The sequence below is a fragment of the Salmo salar genome, chromosome 20, assembly GCF_965601325.2.
Source record: "Salmo salar chromosome 20, fSalSal1, whole genome shotgun sequence".
NCBI classification, from domain to species: domain Eukaryota; kingdom Metazoa; phylum Chordata; class Actinopteri; order Salmoniformes; family Salmonidae; genus Salmo; species Salmo salar.
The window spans coordinates 47759991-47781326 of NC_138310.1; the positions used below are offsets into that span (position 1 = coordinate 47759991).

Genomic DNA, 21336 nt, shown 5'->3' on the forward strand with positions numbered 1-21336 from the left:
AACCAAATTACAAAAGCGCTTCTAAATGTGATTTGGTAGTGTAAGCACTCCTCAATAGTTTGATCCCTTGACCCCTACAAATCTCACATGGAGATTTAAATAGAGAAGCGTTCACATTCACAAAATTCACCCAAAACAAATGTATTCTAAATGTAGTTTATTAGAATATCACAATAAAACTGTATATAAAAAATAAAATAACTTTAAAGTACAAAACCAACCTCCCAAAAGAGGACAAGACAGACGTTTAAAAAAGAAAATCAAATAGTCCCTTTATTCGCTATTAAAAAGTACATTAAAAAAAATTCATATCTTTGGAAAACTCAGCTGAAGGTTGTGTGTGTGTGTGCACACGTGTCTTTGTGTGTGTGTGCATGCATGTGTGTATGAGAGTGTCCAGTGCAGGAGTTTGTGCACAAACAGCCTTTGGAGCACCACACACTAAAAGAGAAAAACCTCTACATGTAGACGAGGGTTGGGCTCATGGATAAACAAACACATTCCTTTAGTGTCCAACTCATGCACAGTATCGTATGGAAAAACCGCTCCGAACCAACAACAAAAAATGTCCAAACACCAATAAAAACAACTTGCAACATTCCTTTGGCAAGTGAATGCTACAGGTATTAACATCCTATCCAGATTGTACGTGTATAATATCATTTGAGAAGTGGTGATGTCATCATTATCTTCAGTCGTGGACAAAAGTTTTGAGAAGGACACCAATATTAATTTTCACAGTCTGCTGCCTCAGTTTGTATGATGGCAATTTGCATATACTCCAGAATGTTATGAAGAGTGATCAGATGAATTGCAATTAATTGCAAAGTCCCTATTTGCAATGCAAACGAACTGAATCCCCCAAAAACATTTCCACTGCATTTCAGCCCTGCCACAAAAGGACGAGCTTACATGTCAGTGATTCTCTCGTTAATACAGGTGTGAGTGTTGACGAGCACAAGGCTGGAGATCACTCTGTCATGCTGATTGTGTTTAAATAGCAGACTGGAAGCTTCAAAAGGAGGGTGGTGCTTGGAATCATTGTTCTTCCTCTGTCAATCATGGTTACCTGCAAGGAAACACATGCCGTCATTATTGCGTTGCACAAAAAGGGCTTCACAGGCAAGGATATTGCTGCCAGTAAGATTGCACCTAAATCAACCATTTATCGGATCATCAAGAACTTCAAGGAGAGCGGTTCAATTGTTGTGAAGAAGGCTTCAGGGCGTCCAAGAAAGTCCAGCAAGCGCCAGGCATGGCAGCAGGCAGGTGTGAGTGCATCTGCACACACAGTGAGGCGAAGACTTTTGGAGGATGGCCTGGTGTCAAGAAGGGCAGCAAAGAAGCCACTTCTCTCCAGGAAAAACATCAGGGACAGACTGATATTCTGCAAAAAGTACAGAGATTAGACTGCTGAGGACTGGCGTAAAGTAATTTTCTCTGATGAATCTCCTTTCCGATTGTTTGGGGCATCCGGAAAAAAGCTTATCCGGAGAAGACAAGGTGAGCGCTACCATCAGTCCTGTGTCATGCCAACAGTAAAGCATCCTGAGACCATTCAAGTGTGGGTTTGCTTCTCAGCCAAGGGAGTGGACTCTCTCACAATTTTGCCTAAGAACACAGCCATGAATAAAGAATGATACCAACACATCCCCCGAGAGCAACTTCTCCCAACCATCCAGGAACAGTTTGGTGATGAACAATGCCTTTTCCAGCATGATGGAGCACCTTGCCATAAGGCTCGGGGAACAAAACATCGATATTTTGGGTCCATGGCCAGGAAACTCCCCAGACCTTAATCCCATTGAGACCTTGTGGTCAATCCTCAAGAGGCGGGTGGACAAACAAAACCCCACAAATTCTGACAAACTCCAAGCATTGATTATGCAAGAATGGGCTGCCATCAGTCAGGATGTGGCCCAGAAGTTAATTGACAGCATGCCAGGGCGGATTGCAGAGGTCTTGAAAAAGAAGGTTCAACACTGCAAATATTGACTCTTTGCATCAACTTCATGTAATTGTCAATAAACGCCTTTGACACTTATGAAATGCTTGTAATTATACTTCAGTATTCCATAGTAACATCTGACAAAAATATCTAAAAGACACTGAAGCAGCAAACTTGGTGAAAATTAATATTTGTGTCATTCTCAAAACTTTTGGCCACCACTGTACACATTATTCTGAGACTGTACAACCAGCCAGCCTCTGGGAAGGTCCATTGGACAAAGGAAAAAGCATCAATTTCCTCATGGACTGCTCATTTTTTCCATTCAAAGTTACTACAAAATGATTGATACATGCTTTAAATACACAAGAAACAAAAACATACAGTTGGGAGTGACACTGAAGAGTGTTGTTGTACCGTTGGCCAGAGAACTAATTGCTATCTGTGCTGTGGTTATGGAGAGATGGCGAGTATTTTAAAAAGTTTATGGAGAGAACATCTGCACCACGTCTCGCTGGATAGCATTCCATTCTAGGAGACCTGTCGCCTGCTCTCAGGGCTTCATGACTCACTGTCGCTGTTCATCCGGATAGACAGAGGCTGTCTGAAACTTAACCAGCTGATTCGACCCATCCCGTCCCCTTCAGAACAGTGAGCGCAAGTCGTCAAGAACAGAGCAAAGGCAGCAGGTTTGTCAGAATAGAATCTGGCCATCACCAAAGATGTAAACATGACAAGGACGAAAAATGTGCAAAACGTACAATGAGGAGGGAGTTCGCAACGGTGATTATGTCATGGTAGGCGTTGGTCACGCTAAACGAGCTACTGCCTCTCAACAGAGTATTAGATTACGTTTCTCTGGAGTTCAAGAGGGGTAAGGGTTATCACAAAACTCACATTCAACATCAATGTGGGAAGTAGCTTGCATCAATGGTGCTTACATTTTGTGAAGAGTAGAACACATTCTTCACTTTGAAGATTCAAAAAGGCAAGAAAAAAAAAACTCGCCCACCAACCGGATAATAAGGCACTTACTAGGTCTAGATCAAACCCATACAAGTAATATAAGAACACTTTTTTGTCATTCATAGACGCAATATACAATGTAGTGTACGATCGTGGCGCATTCAACCGGAAATATCCAACAATGTGATCAGGCGTTTGTAGTGCACGCGCGTTAGATTTCATAGTGTATAAAAAGGCTGTCTTTAATAAAGCTTGGTCTATCCCAATTAGACTTGCTTACATACTGTTTGTAATACATGTCATCTGTGTCACGTGGTCATATTTACACGAGGAACATGCATCGATTGCATAGAGTAAAAAAAAAAAAACGAAGAAATCTCAGGGGACTCCCATTTCCTCCTACATACCTCAGATGCGATAGCGCTTAGCATTTATTCCAACCTGTAGTTAAATGACGAGCCTGCGCCCCTCGATGCGGTGACACTGCTGACCAGTTTTGACAGAGAGGAGTACACAGTCCATCTCAATGCTAGAGGTCCGGGGTCTCTGGTGCCACTGTCAGTCCACGCTCTGCCGCCTTCACCGCGCCAAACTGTGCAATACTCAGCAGCACTCAAACTACACCGGCACTAGAGTGAGCAGCCATTCAGCACCACCAACTCAACAGGACTGAACGCTTGTCTGTGTCTGCATTTGACTGTGTTTAGAGACTTAAGACAGAGCCTGGCCGTGGCATACTGCTCAAATAAAACCCAAGGCATTCATTCTTGTAGTACAAATAGTCTTGGCTGAAACGGACGTCTGTGCATAAAAGTAGCAGAATGTCCTTACAAATAAACGCTGTGCTCTGACTGGACACAGGAAGGGCTCTAGGCTTATGGGAGGCAGATGAGTGCTTAAAAAGTGGAGACTAAGTAGTGGACAGTTGAGTAACAGAAATCAGGGGATAGGCTAGCCTGTATGAAAGGCCATCCTCCAGGTCATTCCGTGTTGCATACAATTAGCCTATCCCATGACAGTTTATCCAAAGGATCATCGGCAGAGGATATATTTGGTCAAAGCACCTTTCTCATACGAGTCAAAGCCTGTCCACTCCTCAATGCAAACCTAGCCAGGGGAGCACCGAGGTCGGACAAACAAAACCTTCCAGATTGTTTTGTAACAGTTTGTGGTGGTGTGGGCTGAGGGACTGGATTACAGCCCCAACCCATCATCCACAGGGACTGATTGTAGCTGGGTGAGGATCTTGGGGTCTCCATCCATTTCCACTGGGTCCGCCAACGGCGACCCCCTGTCCACATCCTGTTCTGGAGAGGGGCTGCCTAGTAGCAGGGCCTCGCCTCCAGGTAGGTCCAGCAGAGGCGGGTCCTCGGGCAGATCTCCCTTCCCACGGACGTCAAACATAGTCAGGCTGGCAGAGGTGGAGAGGGGGACAGGGCTCCAGGTGGTGTGGGAGAGCTGAGTGGTGGGGGTCACTCCGCTGCACATGGGGCTGAGGGAGAGCATGCTCTCTGGGGTGAGGGCATTGGGAGGAGTGTGGGAGGCAGAGAGGTCCAGGGTGTGTGGGGAGGTGGTGGAGAGGGGCTGGTTGGTGGGGACACCCATCTCAGGAGTGCAGTAGAGCGGAGAGGAGTTGATGAAGCAGAGGGGGGACGTCTCTAGGGTGTTGGACGTTGGGACGGAGGTGGAGACTGGGAGGAGGGTAGGTGTAGGGTGGATGACAGGGTTGAGGGTGAGTCCAGGGCCTACTCCGTTGGTGGGGTGGGTAGAAGCCTCAGGGACGGGTTTCATGGGCAGGCTGCCGAACTGGATGCCAGCTGGGATAGTTAGGATCAGCTTGCCGTTCTGGTAACTCAGGATGGGGCTTCCACCATAGAGGAGATTCCCTACAGGACAGAGGAGAGGTGGAAATGGAGGAATTAGTAGGGAAGTAGTAGTGGGAAATATGTTAGCATTTCATCAACCAACAATGACATAGCTATATTTTCCCTAAAAAGCAAATGACTCAGTAATGTCAGACACCCGGAGAAGACTGACTGTCGATAGCACAAGAGGAGGCCATTCTCTTGCTAGAACAAAAAAGACACCTCCTGTTGCGTACCGACGAACTCGACGTTCTTCACGACATGAATCTGAGACGATCAGAGAGCACGGACCTCCTGTAGGGTAGCCAAAAAGACAACTATGGGTAGCTGCAGTCCAACATGGCAACCGGAGTATGGGCAAGTGGATGTGTCAAAAAGGCGTGGGTGTATGGTAAAAAAAACAGATAATTGAGCAGATTTGTTGCCACTAAAGACCATTTCGCGTGGCTGATTGGGCTGCACAACAAGTCGATAAGCCAGCGACCGGTGTTGTATGGACCGGTGTTGTATGGACCGGTGTTGTATGGACATGCCCGCTGACCTGAGACCTGCTCATGATACCACGGTCGTGTCACCCCTCCCATGATTTTATTTGAATTAGGATAGTAACCTACACAAGAAATAACTAATATTGATAACCATCTAGATGTCACCTTAATACATGCACATACAGTCCAGATCAGAGGTATTCAGCTCTTACCCTATGAGATCTGGAGCCTGCTGTTTTTCTGTTCTACCTGATAATTAATTGCTCGCACCTGATGACCCAGGTCTAAATCAGTCCCTGATTAGAGGGGAGCAATGAAAACATGCAGTGGAACTGGCTTCGAGGTCCAGGGACCTAGGTAAATGGGGAGGGCATAAACGGCAGCAACACCAGGACACAGTGCCCTTTGCTCCCGCTTGACAAGCATTACTGTCCAGCAACGGCGTGGGAAGTAGCTACCGAGTATCAGGGTAACAGTCACAGTAAGCACACGCCTTTATTTAACTAGGCAAGTCAGATTAAAAACACATTCTAATTTTCAATGATGGCCTAGGAACGGGGGTTAACTGCCTTGTTCAGGGGGGATTCGTTTTTGCAACCTTCCGGTTACTAGTCCAACACTCTAACCACCTGCCTTACATCGCACTCCACGAGGAGCCTGCATGGCAGGCTGACTACCTGTTACGTGAGGGCAGCAAGAAGCCAAGGTAAGTTGCTAGCTAGCATTAAACTTATCTTATAAAAAACAATCAATCTTAACATAATCACTAGTTAACTACACATGGTTGATGATATTACTAGTTTATCTAACATGTCCTGCGATGCATATAATCGATGCGGAGCCTGTTAATTTCTCATCGAATCACAGCCTACTTCGACAAACGGGTGATGATTTAACAAGCGCATTTGCGAAAAAAGCACTGTCGTTGCACCAATGTACCTAACCATAAACATCAATGCCTTTCTTTAAAATCAATACACAAGTATATATTTTTAAACCTGCATATTTAGTTAATATTGCCTGCTAACATGAATTTGTGTCACTTCTCTAGCGTTCCGTGCAAGCAGTCAGGGTATATACAGCAGTTAGGGCTGCCTAGCTTGCGGACTGTGTGAAGTCCATTTATTCCTAACGAAGGCCGTAATTAATTTGCCAGAATTGTACAGAATTATGACATAACATTGAAGGTTGTGCAATGTAACAGGAATATTTAGACTTAGGGATGCCACCTGTTAGATAAAATACGGAAAGGTTCAGTATTTCACTGAAATAATAAACGTTTCGTTTTCAAAATGATAGTTTCCGGATTCGAGCATATTAATGACCAAAGGCTCGTATTTCTGTGTTATGTTATAATTAAGTCTATGATTTGATATAGCAGTCTGACTGAGCGATGGTATACAAATTGTATAGAGAGAAATAGTCCTTTAATTCCTATAATAACTACAACCTAAAACTTCTTACCTGGGAATATTGAAGACTCATGTTAAAAGGAACCACCAGCTTTCATATATTCTCATGTTCTGAGCAAGGAACTTAAACGTTAACTTTTTAACATGGCACATATTGCACTTTTACTTTCTTCTCCAACACTTTGTTTTTGCATTATTTAAACCAAATTGAACATGTTTCATTATTTATTTGAGGCTAAATTGATAGTATTTATGTATTATATTAAGTTAAAATAAGTGTTCATTCAGTATTGTTGTAATTGTCATTATTACAAAGAAATTTAAAAAATATATAAAAACTTGGCCGATTAATCGGTATCGGCTTTTTTTTGGGTCCTCCAATAATCAGTATTGGCGTTGAAAAATCATAATCGGTCGACCTCTAGCATCAACAGAAGACAAGGAAAAAAGGCACTTTTCCTAGTGACATCTATCCCACGTTAGCTTGCTAATTGAGCCAGGCAGTCACAACACTTCATATGAAACACATTGGGTGGTAAGTGCAGCACACTGCACATAACACTAGCTGCTTTACCAAGCTAGCTATCTAGCTAGCACTTTATCATGACTCTCAGTTCCATTACACAGCTGTATGGATCTGTACAAAACTGCTATACTAAATGTACTGTATCTTTTTGATTTGAAGGATTCTTTCTCGCTGATGAAATATAAGGGTCATATGTTTCAAAAAGCCGTATCGCAAGCGATGATTATTGACATTTCTAAACCTTAAAACACAGTGCCCAGGATTGTAGTTCACAAAATATTCGTAGGCGAAGCAAATGGCTGAAAACTAAGGAGAAGCCAGAATGCCGCCTAGAGTTTGTGAGCTAGCCATCTAGCAAGATGATGAATAAACAATTTAATTCACTATCCCATACTGCCAGTGCCAGTTCCGTTGCTAGCTAACGTTAGCTAAACAGTTAGGATAACCATTTGCCAGTTAGCACAACAAAGCTAGCTAGCTACTCCACTGATTGTTGGCGGCTAACAGTCAGCTGCTTCATTCAAAAACAAATCCATGTTGATTTAATTACTAATGTTGCTAGCTACTCAAGTTATCTAGTTGTGGCCATCTGGCTAGTAACAACATGGGCTTACTACAAATTCTAGCTAGCTAGTAATAACATTAGCACACCTTGATAGTTAGCCAACATTAGCTATCAGGCAAAAGCCAAACAAAGCTTTAAAAAAGCTACTGCCACCTTGTGGTCTGGAGTATTTTAACGATCTGATCAGCGGTTGATCTGTATGATGTGAACAACAAAAAGTTGAATGCCGACAGTACCCAAGTACCAATCGGCAGTCAGTCTTCTCAGTGTGTCCGAGTCTTAAGTTACCTGGCGAGGCGGAGGGGAGCTGAATGACCCCAGAGTTGAGGAGCTGGACACCAGGAGCCATGCTGGTCGGGGGGCCTACAGTCTGGAGGGGTCCCAGCTGGTTTATCCTGAAGGGCCCCTGAGTCATCCCACCTCCAGGGGCCGAGGTTAGGATCTGGAAGGCTCCACCAGATCCAGATAGGGAAGGGGTGGACGGGCCCACCTGAGGGAAGGAGAGTTGTCCCGTGGAGGAGACAGGCACCAGCTGGGGCAGGGAGAGGGGAACCAAATGGCCTGGGGTTGTCTCTTTGGACTGAGAGATGATCTGGTGATGGCCTAGTGGGGACTGGATCTGGGTCAGAGTGGGGATGGTAGCTGAGGTCTGGTCACCCAGCTGGAGTGTGAGTCCCTGGGGGAGCTGTCCGTTGGGGAGCTGGGAAAGGGAGAGGATGGTGGTTCCCTCTCCCAACGTAGAGGAACTAGTATGATGCTGGGGGAGGGGTTGGGCGAGGCGGGGGGCGATGTTCAGAGTCTGGTGGGCCTGGAACTGGGAGAGGGTGCCCTGGGGGAGAGAGGAGGTGAGGGGGGACACAGGGATTAACTGGGGACACTGGGACACCTGGCCTCCAGGTGTGTGTTGGACCAGTTGGGATACGGGGACACCCTGGATGGAGGGCACCACCTGAGGCAGGGAGAATACCTGTGGGGTGGAGTAGCTGTAGGAGGACACCACCTGGCAGATGGAGCTGGAGGGGGTGAGCTGAGAACCAGCCGTGGCAAACACCACATACTCCCCCTGCTGGCTGGGGAGGCCCACTACAGGGCTGGAGATGACCACGCCCGGAGAGGACATAGAGACCGGAAGGGTGAGGGTGTCGGAAAGGCAGCCATTTTGAGTCAGAACCAGGGAGGGAAGGGAGGTGGGGGAGAATGTTGAGGGGGAAGACAAGGAGGAAGAGGAGGGGGAAGGAGAGACTGTCTGGATGTCCCCTGCTTTGAGAACAATCCCCTCTGAGACATTGATGAAGTCCAGGGTGGGGATGGTTGAGGGGTTCGTCAGGCTTACATTGTCCGTCTTAAGATCCTGTGTCAGAGGGAGGGAGATGGCAGAGCTGGGCTGGGCCTCCATGGCCATAACCCCCTGGCCCTCAAGACCCATATCCTGCACAACCTCACTGCTCTTGGATATGACCTGCGCTCCATTGAAGAGCAGAGGTGAGTTAGCCGATATGGGGCTGAGGGTAACCGTGTGACCATCGCTCAGGGTCAGCCCGTTGATGATGACCCCACCCCCTGCCCCGGAGATCAGGGAGCCCCCATTGATGAGTAAGGGGTGGGAGGCGGTGAGGAACCCACCTGCCCCGTTGAGGAAGAGCTGGCCTCCAGTGCTGCAGGGGGTGCCAGAGAGGGAGATGGAGGCTGTGGAGCCCACAATGTCCTCTGGTTTGTCTGAGATGTCATCACCCTCATCGTCTGTGCTGTGGTTACCATCGGACTCACTGAGAAAACACAGTGGAGGAGCAGAGGAGAAAGATAGGGTGAGTGAACCGTGGGGTGAGTGAGACAATGAACAGAGACAGCTTATGGAAGCAGGGGCAGTCGGCGAGGATTGCATGATAGATGGAATGGAAAAAGAGGAGAAAGGGATTTGAATGTTACAATACACACAACATATGGTAGGTCAATAACAGTCAGTGAATCTCCTTTGAGCCTATGGTTTACACAGTATGTGATGTGTATGTCCTCAACTATCCTGGTGCTCTAAAGCAGTGTGGTTAACACAGTCCCCAGCCACCACTGACCCTACAGAAGTAAAGACAGGACTGCATGGGGGATGATCGGCATTCTCTTTTTATCTCTCCACACACACCTTCCTCTCTACACACACCTTCCTCTCTACACATGGGAATAAAGTACATCAACAACTGACACATTGAAAACCCAATTTCCTGTGTAGCTGTGTTGCATTTAAGCTGCCAACTTCCCTGGCCAAAGCGAGTGTACTGTAGTCCTACAGTAAAATAAAAACGTTTTGGGGGTTTAAAATGTGCACAGGAGAGCTGAAGACATTTTAAACGGTTTTAAATCTAATATTTCCTCCTTTTGTTTTCCCAACATCAACACCATTTCCTCTCTGTTCACTCCCGCTCTCCCAGCGGTGCAGAGCATCGGCAGCGCGCCGACGTCCGTCGGGAGACTTTGCGGTGCAGGATTTCAGGAAACTTGAGCCACAATGGGCGCCCGGATCTCACATTTCACAACAAAGCAACATGCTCTTGCTCCCAATCTAAGACATGTGTGGCGTTATCACTGTCAAAGAGTTCATGCGCAGATTGATGGGATTTGATTGAAATATGCTGAACATGAACCATAGCTGAGATTAACCGCACAGCCGAGCCCATTATTTAGAAAAGTCTGCATTACATGTTTGGAACACAAAAATAATATTGCAGCTGACAGATCCATTTATGTAACAATTGGTTACCATGTTAGGCTACTTTCTAGCGCTCATTCCTACTCATGAGCAGGAGAATCTCGGTGAACATTGTTTATATAGGCTATATTAACTCCCATAGTCTGCCTGCCTCTAACGCTACATAAACGGTTTTGTATTTTAAGAGGAACCATTTTGACATTGATCTTTGACATGCAATCGTGTACGAAACGTTGTTTAAAAAGAAATGTTTTAATGGGGTACGTGATTACAAAATGTATAAAAGGAATGCATAGCCTACCTTTTGCTGTTGGTACCGGACGGGGTTCGGTCTCTCTGCCGTCGGTTCTTGAACCAATTGCTGACTTGCGTGAGGGAGAGTCCAGTCACTTTGGCCAAGTTTTTCTTCTCGTCCGGAGTGGGGTACCTGTTGCCTTTGTAACACTCTTTCAGTGCATTGCGAGACTTCTCTTTGAAACAATACACAGTCTCCTCTCCATCCCAGATTGTTTTCGGCAGGGGAAATTTCTTCCGAAGCCGATACTTGTCCACGGCGCCCAGGCTACGACCTCGGGACCTCTCCGCCTCCTTGTAGCGCGCCTGTAAGTAGAGGTCCTGCAGGAACCCATGGTTGCTGGGGTGGAAGTCGTGGCTTTCCAATATTGCGTAGAGCTCCTTGAATTCTTCCCGGTGGAAAGCGACCAGTGCCTGGGCCTTGAGGAGAGTCTCGTTGCCACGTAGCAGCTCGGCCGAAGGAGGGATGGTTGATAGGAATCTCCACAGGCGATCCACATTGCCCGCCTGTAGAAGGGCTTCGCACAGACATGCTACTTGATCTGTCGAAAAGCTGAGCGCCGAGTTCTGAAAAGTTTTTAGCAATTGTTCTGAAACTTCATCCGGATCCGTCTCCTCTTTTACCGGAGCGGCCTCTTGGGTAGACTCCTCCGTGCTATTCTCAGATTGTTCTGCAGACTCCAAAGACAAGGAAGCCATTTTTAGTTTTAACTTTTTTCTTTTAGTTCCTCCTCCCTCCCATGCACGCTCTCTCTCTCTTCTATTCTCCGTCGACGAGTGTCTGCCACAGCTACACGCGTCACACACGCCCCGAACCTCGTCAATCTCCCATTCGAAGATTCATGATAGCACTGCCTGTTTAATACCCTTTTATTAGGCTACTGGTAGATAAATGTTATTGTTTAATTCAAGATTGAATATCCACATTGTTTTGTTGATAATTTGATGTTATTATCAGATTGTACTAAATAGGCCTACTGCCTTTTTTAACTTTATTTCAGCAAACACTTTTCAGCCTGTCTACTGAGGATCAGGATGTGGTGGGTAAGTATTCCAGATGAGATGATGTACATTATAAACTGGGTGGTTCGAGCGTTGAATGCTGATTGGCTGACAGTCGTGGTAAATTTAAGCAAATAGGCGGGGGGAGGGGGGGGGGGGGTGTATATGGCAAATATACCACTGCTAAGGGCTGTGTCCAGGCAAGACTTATTGCTTCACATCTACAGTGCATTCGGAAAGTATTCAGACCCCTCCACTTTTCCCACATTTTGTTAAGTTACAGCCTTATTCTAAAATGTTAATATATTTTTTTCCTCATCAATCTACACACAATACCCCATAATGACAAAATGAAAAAAGTTTTTTGGAAATGTTAGCAAATGTATAAAACAAATTTGCTATGAGACTGGAAATTAAGCTCAGGTGCAGTGGCTACCCATCATTCAGGGCAGGTGAGCTCTGTTTTTACCACAAAAAATAATATAAATGAAGTAATTTATTGTAAAAAAAAATTGGGGTTGCCTGTTTCAATGTTATTTTGGCATTAATACGTGTCACATATCAGTTTGCAAGCAATGTAATGAAAAATATATACAGTTGAAGTCAGAAGTTTACATACACTTAAGTTGGAGTTGTTAAGACTCGTTTTTCAACCACTCCACAAATTTCTTGTTAACAAACTATAGTTTTGGCAAGTCAGTTGGGACATCTACTTTGTGCAATTTTTCCAACATTTGTTGATAGACAGATTATTTCACTTATAATTCACTGTATCACAATTCCAGTGGGTCAGAAGTTTACATACACTAAGTTGACTGTGCCTTTAAACAGCTTGGAAAATTCCAGAAAATGATGTCATTGCTTTAGAAGCTTCTGATAGGCTAATTGACATAATTTGAGGCAATTGAAGGTGTACCTGTGGATGTATTTCAAGGCCTACCTTCAAACTCAGTGCGTCTTTGCTTGACATCATGGGAAAATCAAAATAAATCAGCCAAGGCCTCAGAAAAACAATTGTAGACCTCAACAAGTTTGGGTCATCCTTGGGAGAAATTTCCAAATGCCTGAAGGTACCATGTTCATCTGTACAAACAATAGTACGCAAGTATAAACACCATGGGACCACGCAGCCGTCATACCGCTCAGGAAGGTGTCTCCTAGAGATGAATGTAATTTGGTGCGAAAAGTGCAAATCAATCACAGAACAACATCAAATGGCCGTGTGAAGATGCTGGAGGAAACTGGTACAAAAGTATCTATATCCACAGTAAAACGGTTCCTATATCGACATAACCTAATAGGCCGCTCAGCAAGGAATAAGCCACTGCTCTAAAACCACCATAAAAAACCCAGACTACGGTTTGCAACTGCACTTTTTGGAGAAATGTCCTCTGGTCTGATGAAACAAAAATAGAACTGTTCGGCCATAATGACGATCATTATGTTTGGAGGAAAAAGGGGGAGACTTGCAAGCCAAAGAACACCATCCCAACCATGAACCTCTGGGGTGGCAGCATCATGTTGTGGGGGTGCTTTGCTGCAGGAGGGACTGGTGCACTTCACAAAATAGATGGCGTCATAAGGAAGGAAGGAAAATGATGTGGATATATTGAAGCTACATCTCAAGATATCAGTCAGGAAGTTAAAGCTTGGTTGCAAATGGGTCTTCCAAATGGACAATAACCCCAAGCATACTTCCAAAGTTGTGGCAAAATGGCTTAAGGACAACAAAGTCAAGGTATTGGAGTGTCCATCACAAAGCCCTGACCTCATCCTATAGAAAATTTGTGGGCAGAACTGAAAAAGCATGTGCGAGCAAGGAGGCCTACAAACCTGACTCAGTTATACCAGCTCTGTCAGGAGGAATGGGCCAAAATTCGCCCAACTTATTGTGGGAAGGCTACCTGAAAAGTTTGACCCATTTTAAACAATTTAAAGGCAATGCTACCAAATACTAATTGAGTGTATGTAAACTTCTGACCCACTGGGAATGTGATGAAAGAAATAAAAGCTGAAATAAATCATTCTCTCTACTATTATTCTAACATTTCACACTCTTAAAGTAAAGTGGTGATCCTAACTGACCTAAGACAGGGAATTTTTACTTGGATTAAATGTCAGGAATTGTGAAACACCTTAGCCAAATACATTTAAACTCAGTTTATGTAAACTTCTGATTTCAACTGTATATAATTGAGTTAATAAAGCCTCCATACAAACATGCTTTCTTGAGTAAGGCAGCTCCTAAATGTGGGGTCTATTTTCACCTCTGAATTTCACCTACTGTTCTGACTTGGAGGTGCACATACTGCCTATAACCTGTTTTAGAGAAATGTAATCACAGAATATTGTAAGAGCATTCATTGTCTGCTTATATGCCCCATTTATTTATCCTACGGTTCTGACTTGGTGTACAGGGAGAACACTGTAAGAACGGCCCATGTTCTGAATTTTGTCGCTGTACATATCAAAAGTGGTGAACAAATAATTATATTGACTACGTCCATTCTAGCTCGCTCATTAATGTCTTAATCGAAATTACGGATTGCCTCTTATCCGCTTGTCGTCCCCTTATGCCATAGTTTGTACATCTCAGTTGTCAGTAGAAACCACATTTGTTTAAGCAAGTCAGTCATATCAGACAAGGCTTCACTGATTCCCAGATGTAGCAGTGGTAAGGTGTAGAGACTGCTATTGGGACTCTGCTGTGTTGGGACAGCTTTATGTAGGCAGCCAAGACAACGCAGTAGTGGCTTCGGGACAAGTCTCTGAATGTCCTTGAGTGGCCCAGCCAGAGCCTGGACTTGAACCCAATCGAACATCTCTGGAGAGACCTGAAAATAGCTGTGCAGCGACGCTCCCCATCCAACCTGACTGAGCTTGAGAGGATCTGCAGAGAAGAATGGCAGAAACTCCCCAAATACAGGTGTGCCAAGCTTGTAGTGTCATACCCAAGGAGACTCGAGGCTGTAATCGCTGCCAAAGGTGCTTCAAGAAGGTACTGAGTAAAGGGTCTGAATACTTATGTAAATGTGACATTTCAGATTATTTTTTTGGCTTTGTCATTATGGGGTATTGTGTGCAGGTTGATGAGTAAAAAAAACAATTTAATCAATTTTAGAATAAGGCTGTAACGTACCAAAATGTGGAGAAAGTGAAGGAGTCTGAATACTTTCCGAATGCACTGTAGATGTGTCCATTTGTTTACTGATCTCAGTCTGATTTCACATGAACAGTTGATTGAGCAGGATCAGCTCTTGCCATCTGTAAGATAGTTCTACTGGTAAACTTGGCCCTGCACCGCCTCTGTCCGTGTACTGTTTCTTCTTTCTTTGCTGTGTGTTTAGACTTTAGATGGTTGATAGTTGTCTCTCCAGTTCCTCAGCTGGCATCTGAATGGGCACCTGGTATTGTTTCTTTATGCAAATACTCCCAGTGCAACACACACCACGATGTGAATGTTTTAGAGTTAAAATATGCAGAATTGTTATGTTCATTGAAAATGAACCCATGTGTCCATGTTTCTGACAGTGGGGTTGGCACAAGAGCTAGTTTGATTGGTTTGTCTAAATAGAAGAATGTCAGACAATGTGCGCATTTGTGACTTTATTTTGCCTGTCTTTTACGAGTTCCCCGGAGAATTAAGGGTGTGACCAGGTGAGAGAGATGGTATGTGTGTGACGGAGAGAGTTTTACTTTATGATTGAGAGAGAGAGAGCTGTGACCTACTGTGAACAGCAGCACGTACACCTGGATGTGCAGAAAGACAGAGTGTAATGAGGTAAGGCCAAACACCCCCATCTCAGCTTGAAACAGGAATGTAAACTTTTCATCTGGGGGTGAGGGTAGTGGGGAAGCTGTCTGTCTTCTGGCTGCACCCCATAGTCCTTTCTTTGATCTTCTCTTTTCTTCTCTCAGTCCTAAATTCTAATTTGATGCACAGATGTTATTTTATGTTCCTGTCTGATCCATTTATTTCCCATTCATAAATCAATGAGTAGATATTGGAGTAGACAACCATTATATGTCAAAGGCAAGGCCTGGTAATAACTTTTCAAAGGTAACCATGTGTCTCTTTCTCCCTGTGATTAATATGTCACAGAGCAGTGAGCACCTTAGCACGGAAGGACATTTTGATCTTATTCTACACTTGACAAAATGAAAATAAAATATTTTGTTTCTTTCAATTAAATCAACAGACTAACTTCAAAATCATTCAATGCGCTAATAAAAAATGCTCTTATCACAATTGAACATTGTTTGTAACAAGGTATATAGCTAACGTTGCATGACTTTGTTACAAAGGTAACAATATGGGCTTTATACCATGGTTTATGGCGCGACTACGTGGAGACAGTTGGTACTTCCGTAATTTTGGTTTGGCACTTTCACCAAAACCCAGCCTTAATCCCAACATTGATGATTGGTTACTAATCACGAAAGTCCCCCTCCGTCAACATGATTGGCATCCCAAAGCCTTTCTTTCTGTTACGACGTCTTAGAAATGTGCTACCCAATTGGTCAACCTAAATATCCACCCGACATTTTAACGACATGACTAGGTTCACTGTGTTTGTGGGCGGGTATAAACTGCCAGAACTGGGCGTAGCAGGAGCTGTGACATCGTTCACTGAGATTATACAGCACATGGTACCTGCATTGATTTAGTCTAAAAACACCCAGTGAACTGATAGTAGAAACTTGTTTACAGAGAAAAGCGCAAAAGAACATGTAAATATTTGTGAGGGAACAAGCTGGAACTGGAAGGACTCACGTTAGCTTAGTGTGTATAACTTGCTGAGTGCGTGCTACTAACGTTGCTATTTCAAAACTTTAACTAGTTGTGTACTATTTAATCGGGTAACAATGCTAGCTAGCTGGCTAACTGTTGTGTTTTATGAAGTGGTCAATGTTGCCTGAGCAAATTAAACACCGGCGAAACGAAAACTTGAAAATGGACAATGGCGTGACTGATCACCAATCACACGGTGTCGGTGCGTTTGACCAGTACCATCAGTTCGTTCGAGGAGAATAAACGATGCAACAAGGGAATCACCATCGCCAAATCCAAGGTAGCTAAATGTTGATGGTCATGTCTAATTGGTCTTCGTGCCTCTGAAACGTAGTAATGTATTACCCCTCTTCCTGCTGCCATTGCAGCACAGCCTGTGGCCATGTGATGCAGTTTCTCACTGTCTACATTTTCCTCCAGGGTAAATTAGAGATGGTTGTGGGTACCCCGGCCTCCAGTATGGAACTGCAGCTTTTCAGCACCACCGACAAGTTCATGCAGAAACTGGACGACAACGAGGCCCTGCTAGGTTCCTACCCTGTGCATGATGACTGCAAAATTAATGTATGTACTTCTGTGCTCTGAAACACTGCTCACATGACACCCACTGGGTATGTCCCCTGTTTAGAATTGTTCACAATAGGGTCTCTCAACCCAGGGGTTCCCAAACTTTTTCACTCTGGGCCCCCCTTTCAGCATTGGGGAACATCCTGCGCACGCCACTTCTATTTCAATGGGCACAAGCGCTGTTCACGGCACACTGTTCACACCCCTCTAATTGGTGGAGAGAATTTTGCAGGTTTAAAGCTTATTTCCTGCTATTTTACACATTTTGTCATAGGGTGCAAATAATAATTTGCTGTTTTTTTTGGCAGTTCTATACATTTTGCCATGTCTGTATTTGAGTGACAAAAAAATTACAACAATATCTATGGGCTAAACCTAAATAAAATTTACAAAAACATTAGTTGACATGGGCTAGTTGATCTGGACATTTGTGACAAGTTATAAATAGCTCTCTAATGCACGCAATGATTAACATGACAAGAACAACTGATGAGGCACTACCCAATTTTGAAATTTAACCTTGTGCATTCTACTATTACAACTTTCAAGAGTACGTTTAAAGCCAGACTAAGACCCCAGTGCCTCCCCTGCTGATCCCTCCTCCCCCTGCTGACCCCTTACGCCCCCCACAAGCGATTTCAACACTCACATGATTGCTGACCACAGCATGGTTGGGTATAATTTGTGGAACGTTCCAGAATCTGTTCCATAAACTTTGTAAAGTGCAAGGTGGCCAACAAACAACGCATACAAAGTAGCTGAAATAGGCATCAACTCACCACGTACCGTTCAAAAGTTTGGGGTCACGTAGAAATGCCCTTGTTTTTGAAAGAAAAGTTACATTTTTTGTACATTAAAATAACATCAAATTGATCAGAAATACAGTGTAGACATTGTTAATGTTGTAAATGACTATTGTAGCTGGAAACAGCAGATTTAAAACAAATATTATAATAATAATTGATGGAATATCTACATAGGCGTTTAGAGGCCCATTATCAGCAACCATCACTGTGTTCCATTGGCACGTTGTGTTAGCTAATCCAAGTTGATCATTTTAAAAGGCTAATTGATCTTAAAAAAACCATTTTGCAATTATGTTAGCACAGCTGAAAACTGTTGTTCTGATTAAAGAAGCAATAAAACTGGCCTTTAGACTAGTTGAGTATCTGGAGCATCAGCATTTGTGGGTTCGATTACAGGCTTAAAATGGCCAGAAACAAAGACTTTCTTCTGAAACTCGTCAGTCTATTCTTGTTCTGAGAAATGAAGACTATTCCATGCGATAAATTGGTAAACTGAAGATCTCGTACAACGCTGTGTACTACTCTCTTCACAGAACAGCGCAAAATGGCTCTAACCAGAATCGAATGGAGGCCCCGGTGCACAATTGATCAATTAGCCTTCTAAAATTATAAACTTGGATTAGCTAACACAACGTGCCATTGGAACACATGAGTGAAAGTTGCTGATAATGGGCCTCTGTACGCCTTTGTAGATATTCCATAACAAATAGGCCGTTTCCAACTACAATAGTAATTTACAACATTAACAATGTCTACACTGTATTTCTGATCAATTTTTTTATTTTAATGAACCAAAAAATTTACTTTTCTTTCAAAAACAACAATTTAAGTGACCCCAAACTTTTGAATGGTAGTGTATGTTCTTGAGAGATTTCTGTATTTCATTTTAAATAAATTAGAAAAAATGTCTAAACAGGTTTTTACTTTCTCCATTATGGGGTATATGGTTTAATTTTTTTAATCAATGTTTTCGGGCTGTAACACAACAACATGGGAATAAGTCAAGGGGCATGAATACTTAAGGCACTCCTTCCAACATAACTTATTTTCTGTCTTGCAGGTATAGTAGATTTCAAGCCAGGTCATTGGGTGGGAGTGAAGTGTAACGAGCCTCTTGGGAAACATGACGGCAGGTGAGGGCAACGGACATAATTTTGTGACGTCATCACATGGTGTCTGAAATGTTCACTGTTTAGAGATACCTTACATCTTGACTTGTCTTTCTGGTAATAAACATGTGGAGAGGTGCAGAGTTTCTCTGTCATAAATGTACTTGATGTCTCCTCTCTCTTTCCTTACAGTGTGAAGGAGAAGTGATACTTTGATTGTGAGAACAAGTACGGTGTGTTTGTCAGGCCCCTCACAATGACCGTGGGGCACTTCCCAGAGGAAGACTTTCATCTGGATGAGATGTAGGACTGTGATGCTGTCACCCTGTCAAAGGGCGTGGGCAGATGGCTTCAACATTGACCTCCAGTCTGATTACGAACCCAGGGTGAGGGACAGTGTCATTGTGATTAATAACTTTATTTTGTTTTGTGCTGGTCAGGGAGGTATGGGTTGGACTATAGAGAGCTGCAACTGGGGAAGGAGGCAGTATCACCTAGGACCGACTCTAGCGTATGACATCTCTTGTGGCGCAGCGGTCTAAGGCACTGCATCTCCGTGCTAGAGGCGACAGACGCCTCTAGCAAAAAAAAATATAATTGGAATTTACTGTATATTGAATGAGGAGAGATGAGAAAAGCACAACGTTTTTGCCTTGTTACAAATACATTGTCAATGTATTTAATTTAAATGATAACCATGTGGTCCAACTATTTCCTTTGATCCAGTGGATGTAGAAAGCAAGCGTTCCAAAATTGATGTACTCAGAATTGAGTTGAACCTGAATTGCCCATCACATCCTAGATTCTATATGACTAATAGGCAGTCATAAAAATCACAACAATGTTCATCAAATGTCAATTATCATCCCAAGCCAGGGTTCTATCAAACTTTTTTAAATAAATCCCATGCTTTGGAATGCAAGAATTCAAGCAACAACAAAATATCTATTAGTACTACTGACTAGTGGCAAAATATACAGTTTATTTGAATATCTGTTAGTTCATTGGTTATTGTACCATAGAAGCCATTTGTTTTTGTGTCGTGTGCCTGTTCTAGATTCTGGAAACTTACATTGTTTCTAACACTCCAACATAACCGCAAGGCTCTCCAGAGGGTGGTGCGGTCTGTACAACGCATCACTGGGGGCAAACTACCTGTCCTCCAGGACACCTACAGCACCCAATGTCACAGGAAGGCCAAAACGATCATCAAGGACAACAACCACCCGAGCCACTGCCTGTTCACCCCGCTACCATCCAGAAGGCGAGGTCAGTACAGGTGCATCAGCTGGGACCGAGAGACTGAAAAACAGCTTCTATCTCAAGGCCATCACAGACTGTTAAACAGCCCTCACTAACACAGAGAGGCTGCTGCCTACATACAGACTCGAAATCATTGGCCACTTTAATAAATGGATCACTAGTCACTTTAATGATGCCACTTTAATAATGTTTACATCTTACATACTCATCTCATATGTATATACTGTATTTTATACAATGTATTGCATCTTGCCTATACCGCATGGTCATTGCTCATCCATATATTTATACGTACATATTCTTATTCCATCCCTTTAGATTTGTGTGTATTAGGTAGTTATTGTGGATTTGTTAGATATTACTGCACAGTTGTAACTAGAAGCACAGGCATTTCGCTACACTCGCATTAACATCTGCTAACCATGTGTATGTGACCAATAAGATTTGATTTGACTGTCGGAACATCAGTTGTGCACATTGGCAGCATACAGTTCAGACCGACTGCCCAGCTGGCGAGAATGGACTTTTCATGTGGATATCACATCTTATCTGCGCTTCTACTGAGCTTCATTGTACTAATCCTCATCGCCACTTCTAACAGTTTGACTCATGAACGCATGTGATCTGTCATTTGTTGTCACTCCTGGTTGAGTGAGTTTGGAAGAGGAAATGTGAACACAAAAGCAATTGATTCATTCGTTCCTTTTTTTTATTGAATTGTATTTTTCCACTGACTTTGTCAGCAACTAACAGGCCCTGAGTTGTTCAAGATGTGCAATCTGTTTTTATGAAATCTCAAATGTGTTGATGTGACGAAGTGTAATGGTATCTTGTGCACAATAAAAAGTAGTATTACCAGCAGATGTGATGATCAAGGTGTATTTGACCGATTCTTACTCTAATTCACCATTAGCAGGACAGAAATAAAGTACATCATGCATGGTGAAAAGAGATGTCTAAGAGGTCTATAGTCTAGGCAGGGGTTAAAGATGGTCATCACACTTATCCAGAAACTGTCAGGTTGCAGTGGGA

At 43.6% G+C, this 21336-nt stretch overlaps 1 protein-coding gene and 1 pseudogene across 3 annotated transcripts; one reads left to right on the plus strand and one right to left on the minus strand.

Moving 5' to 3' along the window:
• Positions 1–142: 142 nt before the first annotated feature.
• LOC123729237 (uncharacterized) lies at positions 143–11647 on the minus strand. Of its 2 annotated transcripts, XR_006760952.2 has the most exons (4): positions 10773–11647; positions 8059–9536; positions 3322–4800; positions 143–1069 (listed from the first exon to the last, which is right to left on the minus strand). XR_006760952.2 is itself a non-coding variant. In XM_045703519.2 (3 exons), exons 1-3 carry the CDS (start codon positions 11462–11464, stop codon positions 4109–4111), a joined length of 2862 nt encoding a protein of 953 aa, XP_045559475.1. In that variant the 5' UTR covers positions 11465–11647; the 3' UTR covers positions 143–4108. The 2 variants fall into 2 exon arrangements, 1 of the variants encoding a protein (XP_045559475.1); XM_045703519.2 differs by having other exon boundaries at positions 143–4800.
• A 3280-nt stretch (positions 11648–14927) lies between these two features.
• Positions 14928–21165, plus strand: LOC123729238 (tubulin-folding cofactor B-like; annotated as a pseudogene). The gene is made up of 5 exons (XR_006760954.2): positions 14928–16839; positions 16980–17123; positions 18993–19065; positions 19234–19427; positions 20145–21165. The product of XR_006760954.2 is annotated as a tubulin-folding cofactor B-like (transcript).
• Positions 21166–21336: the final 171 nt, after the last annotated feature.

Excerpts from the sequence above, each read along its gene's own strand:
- LOC123729237 (XM_045703519.2), bottom strand. The coding sequence starts at position 11,464 with ATGGCTTCCTTGTCTTTGGAGTCTGCAGAACAATCTGAGAATAGCACG. Across the intron at positions 9,537-10,772 it reads TCCGGTACCAACAGCAAAAG|TGAGTCCGATGGTAACCACA; the intron begins GTAGGCTATGCA and ends GTGTTTTCTCAG. Across the intron at positions 4,801-8,058 it reads GCTCCCCTCCGCCTCGCCAG|GGAATCTCCTCTATGGTGGA; the intron begins GTAACTTAAGAC and ends TCTGTCCTGTAG.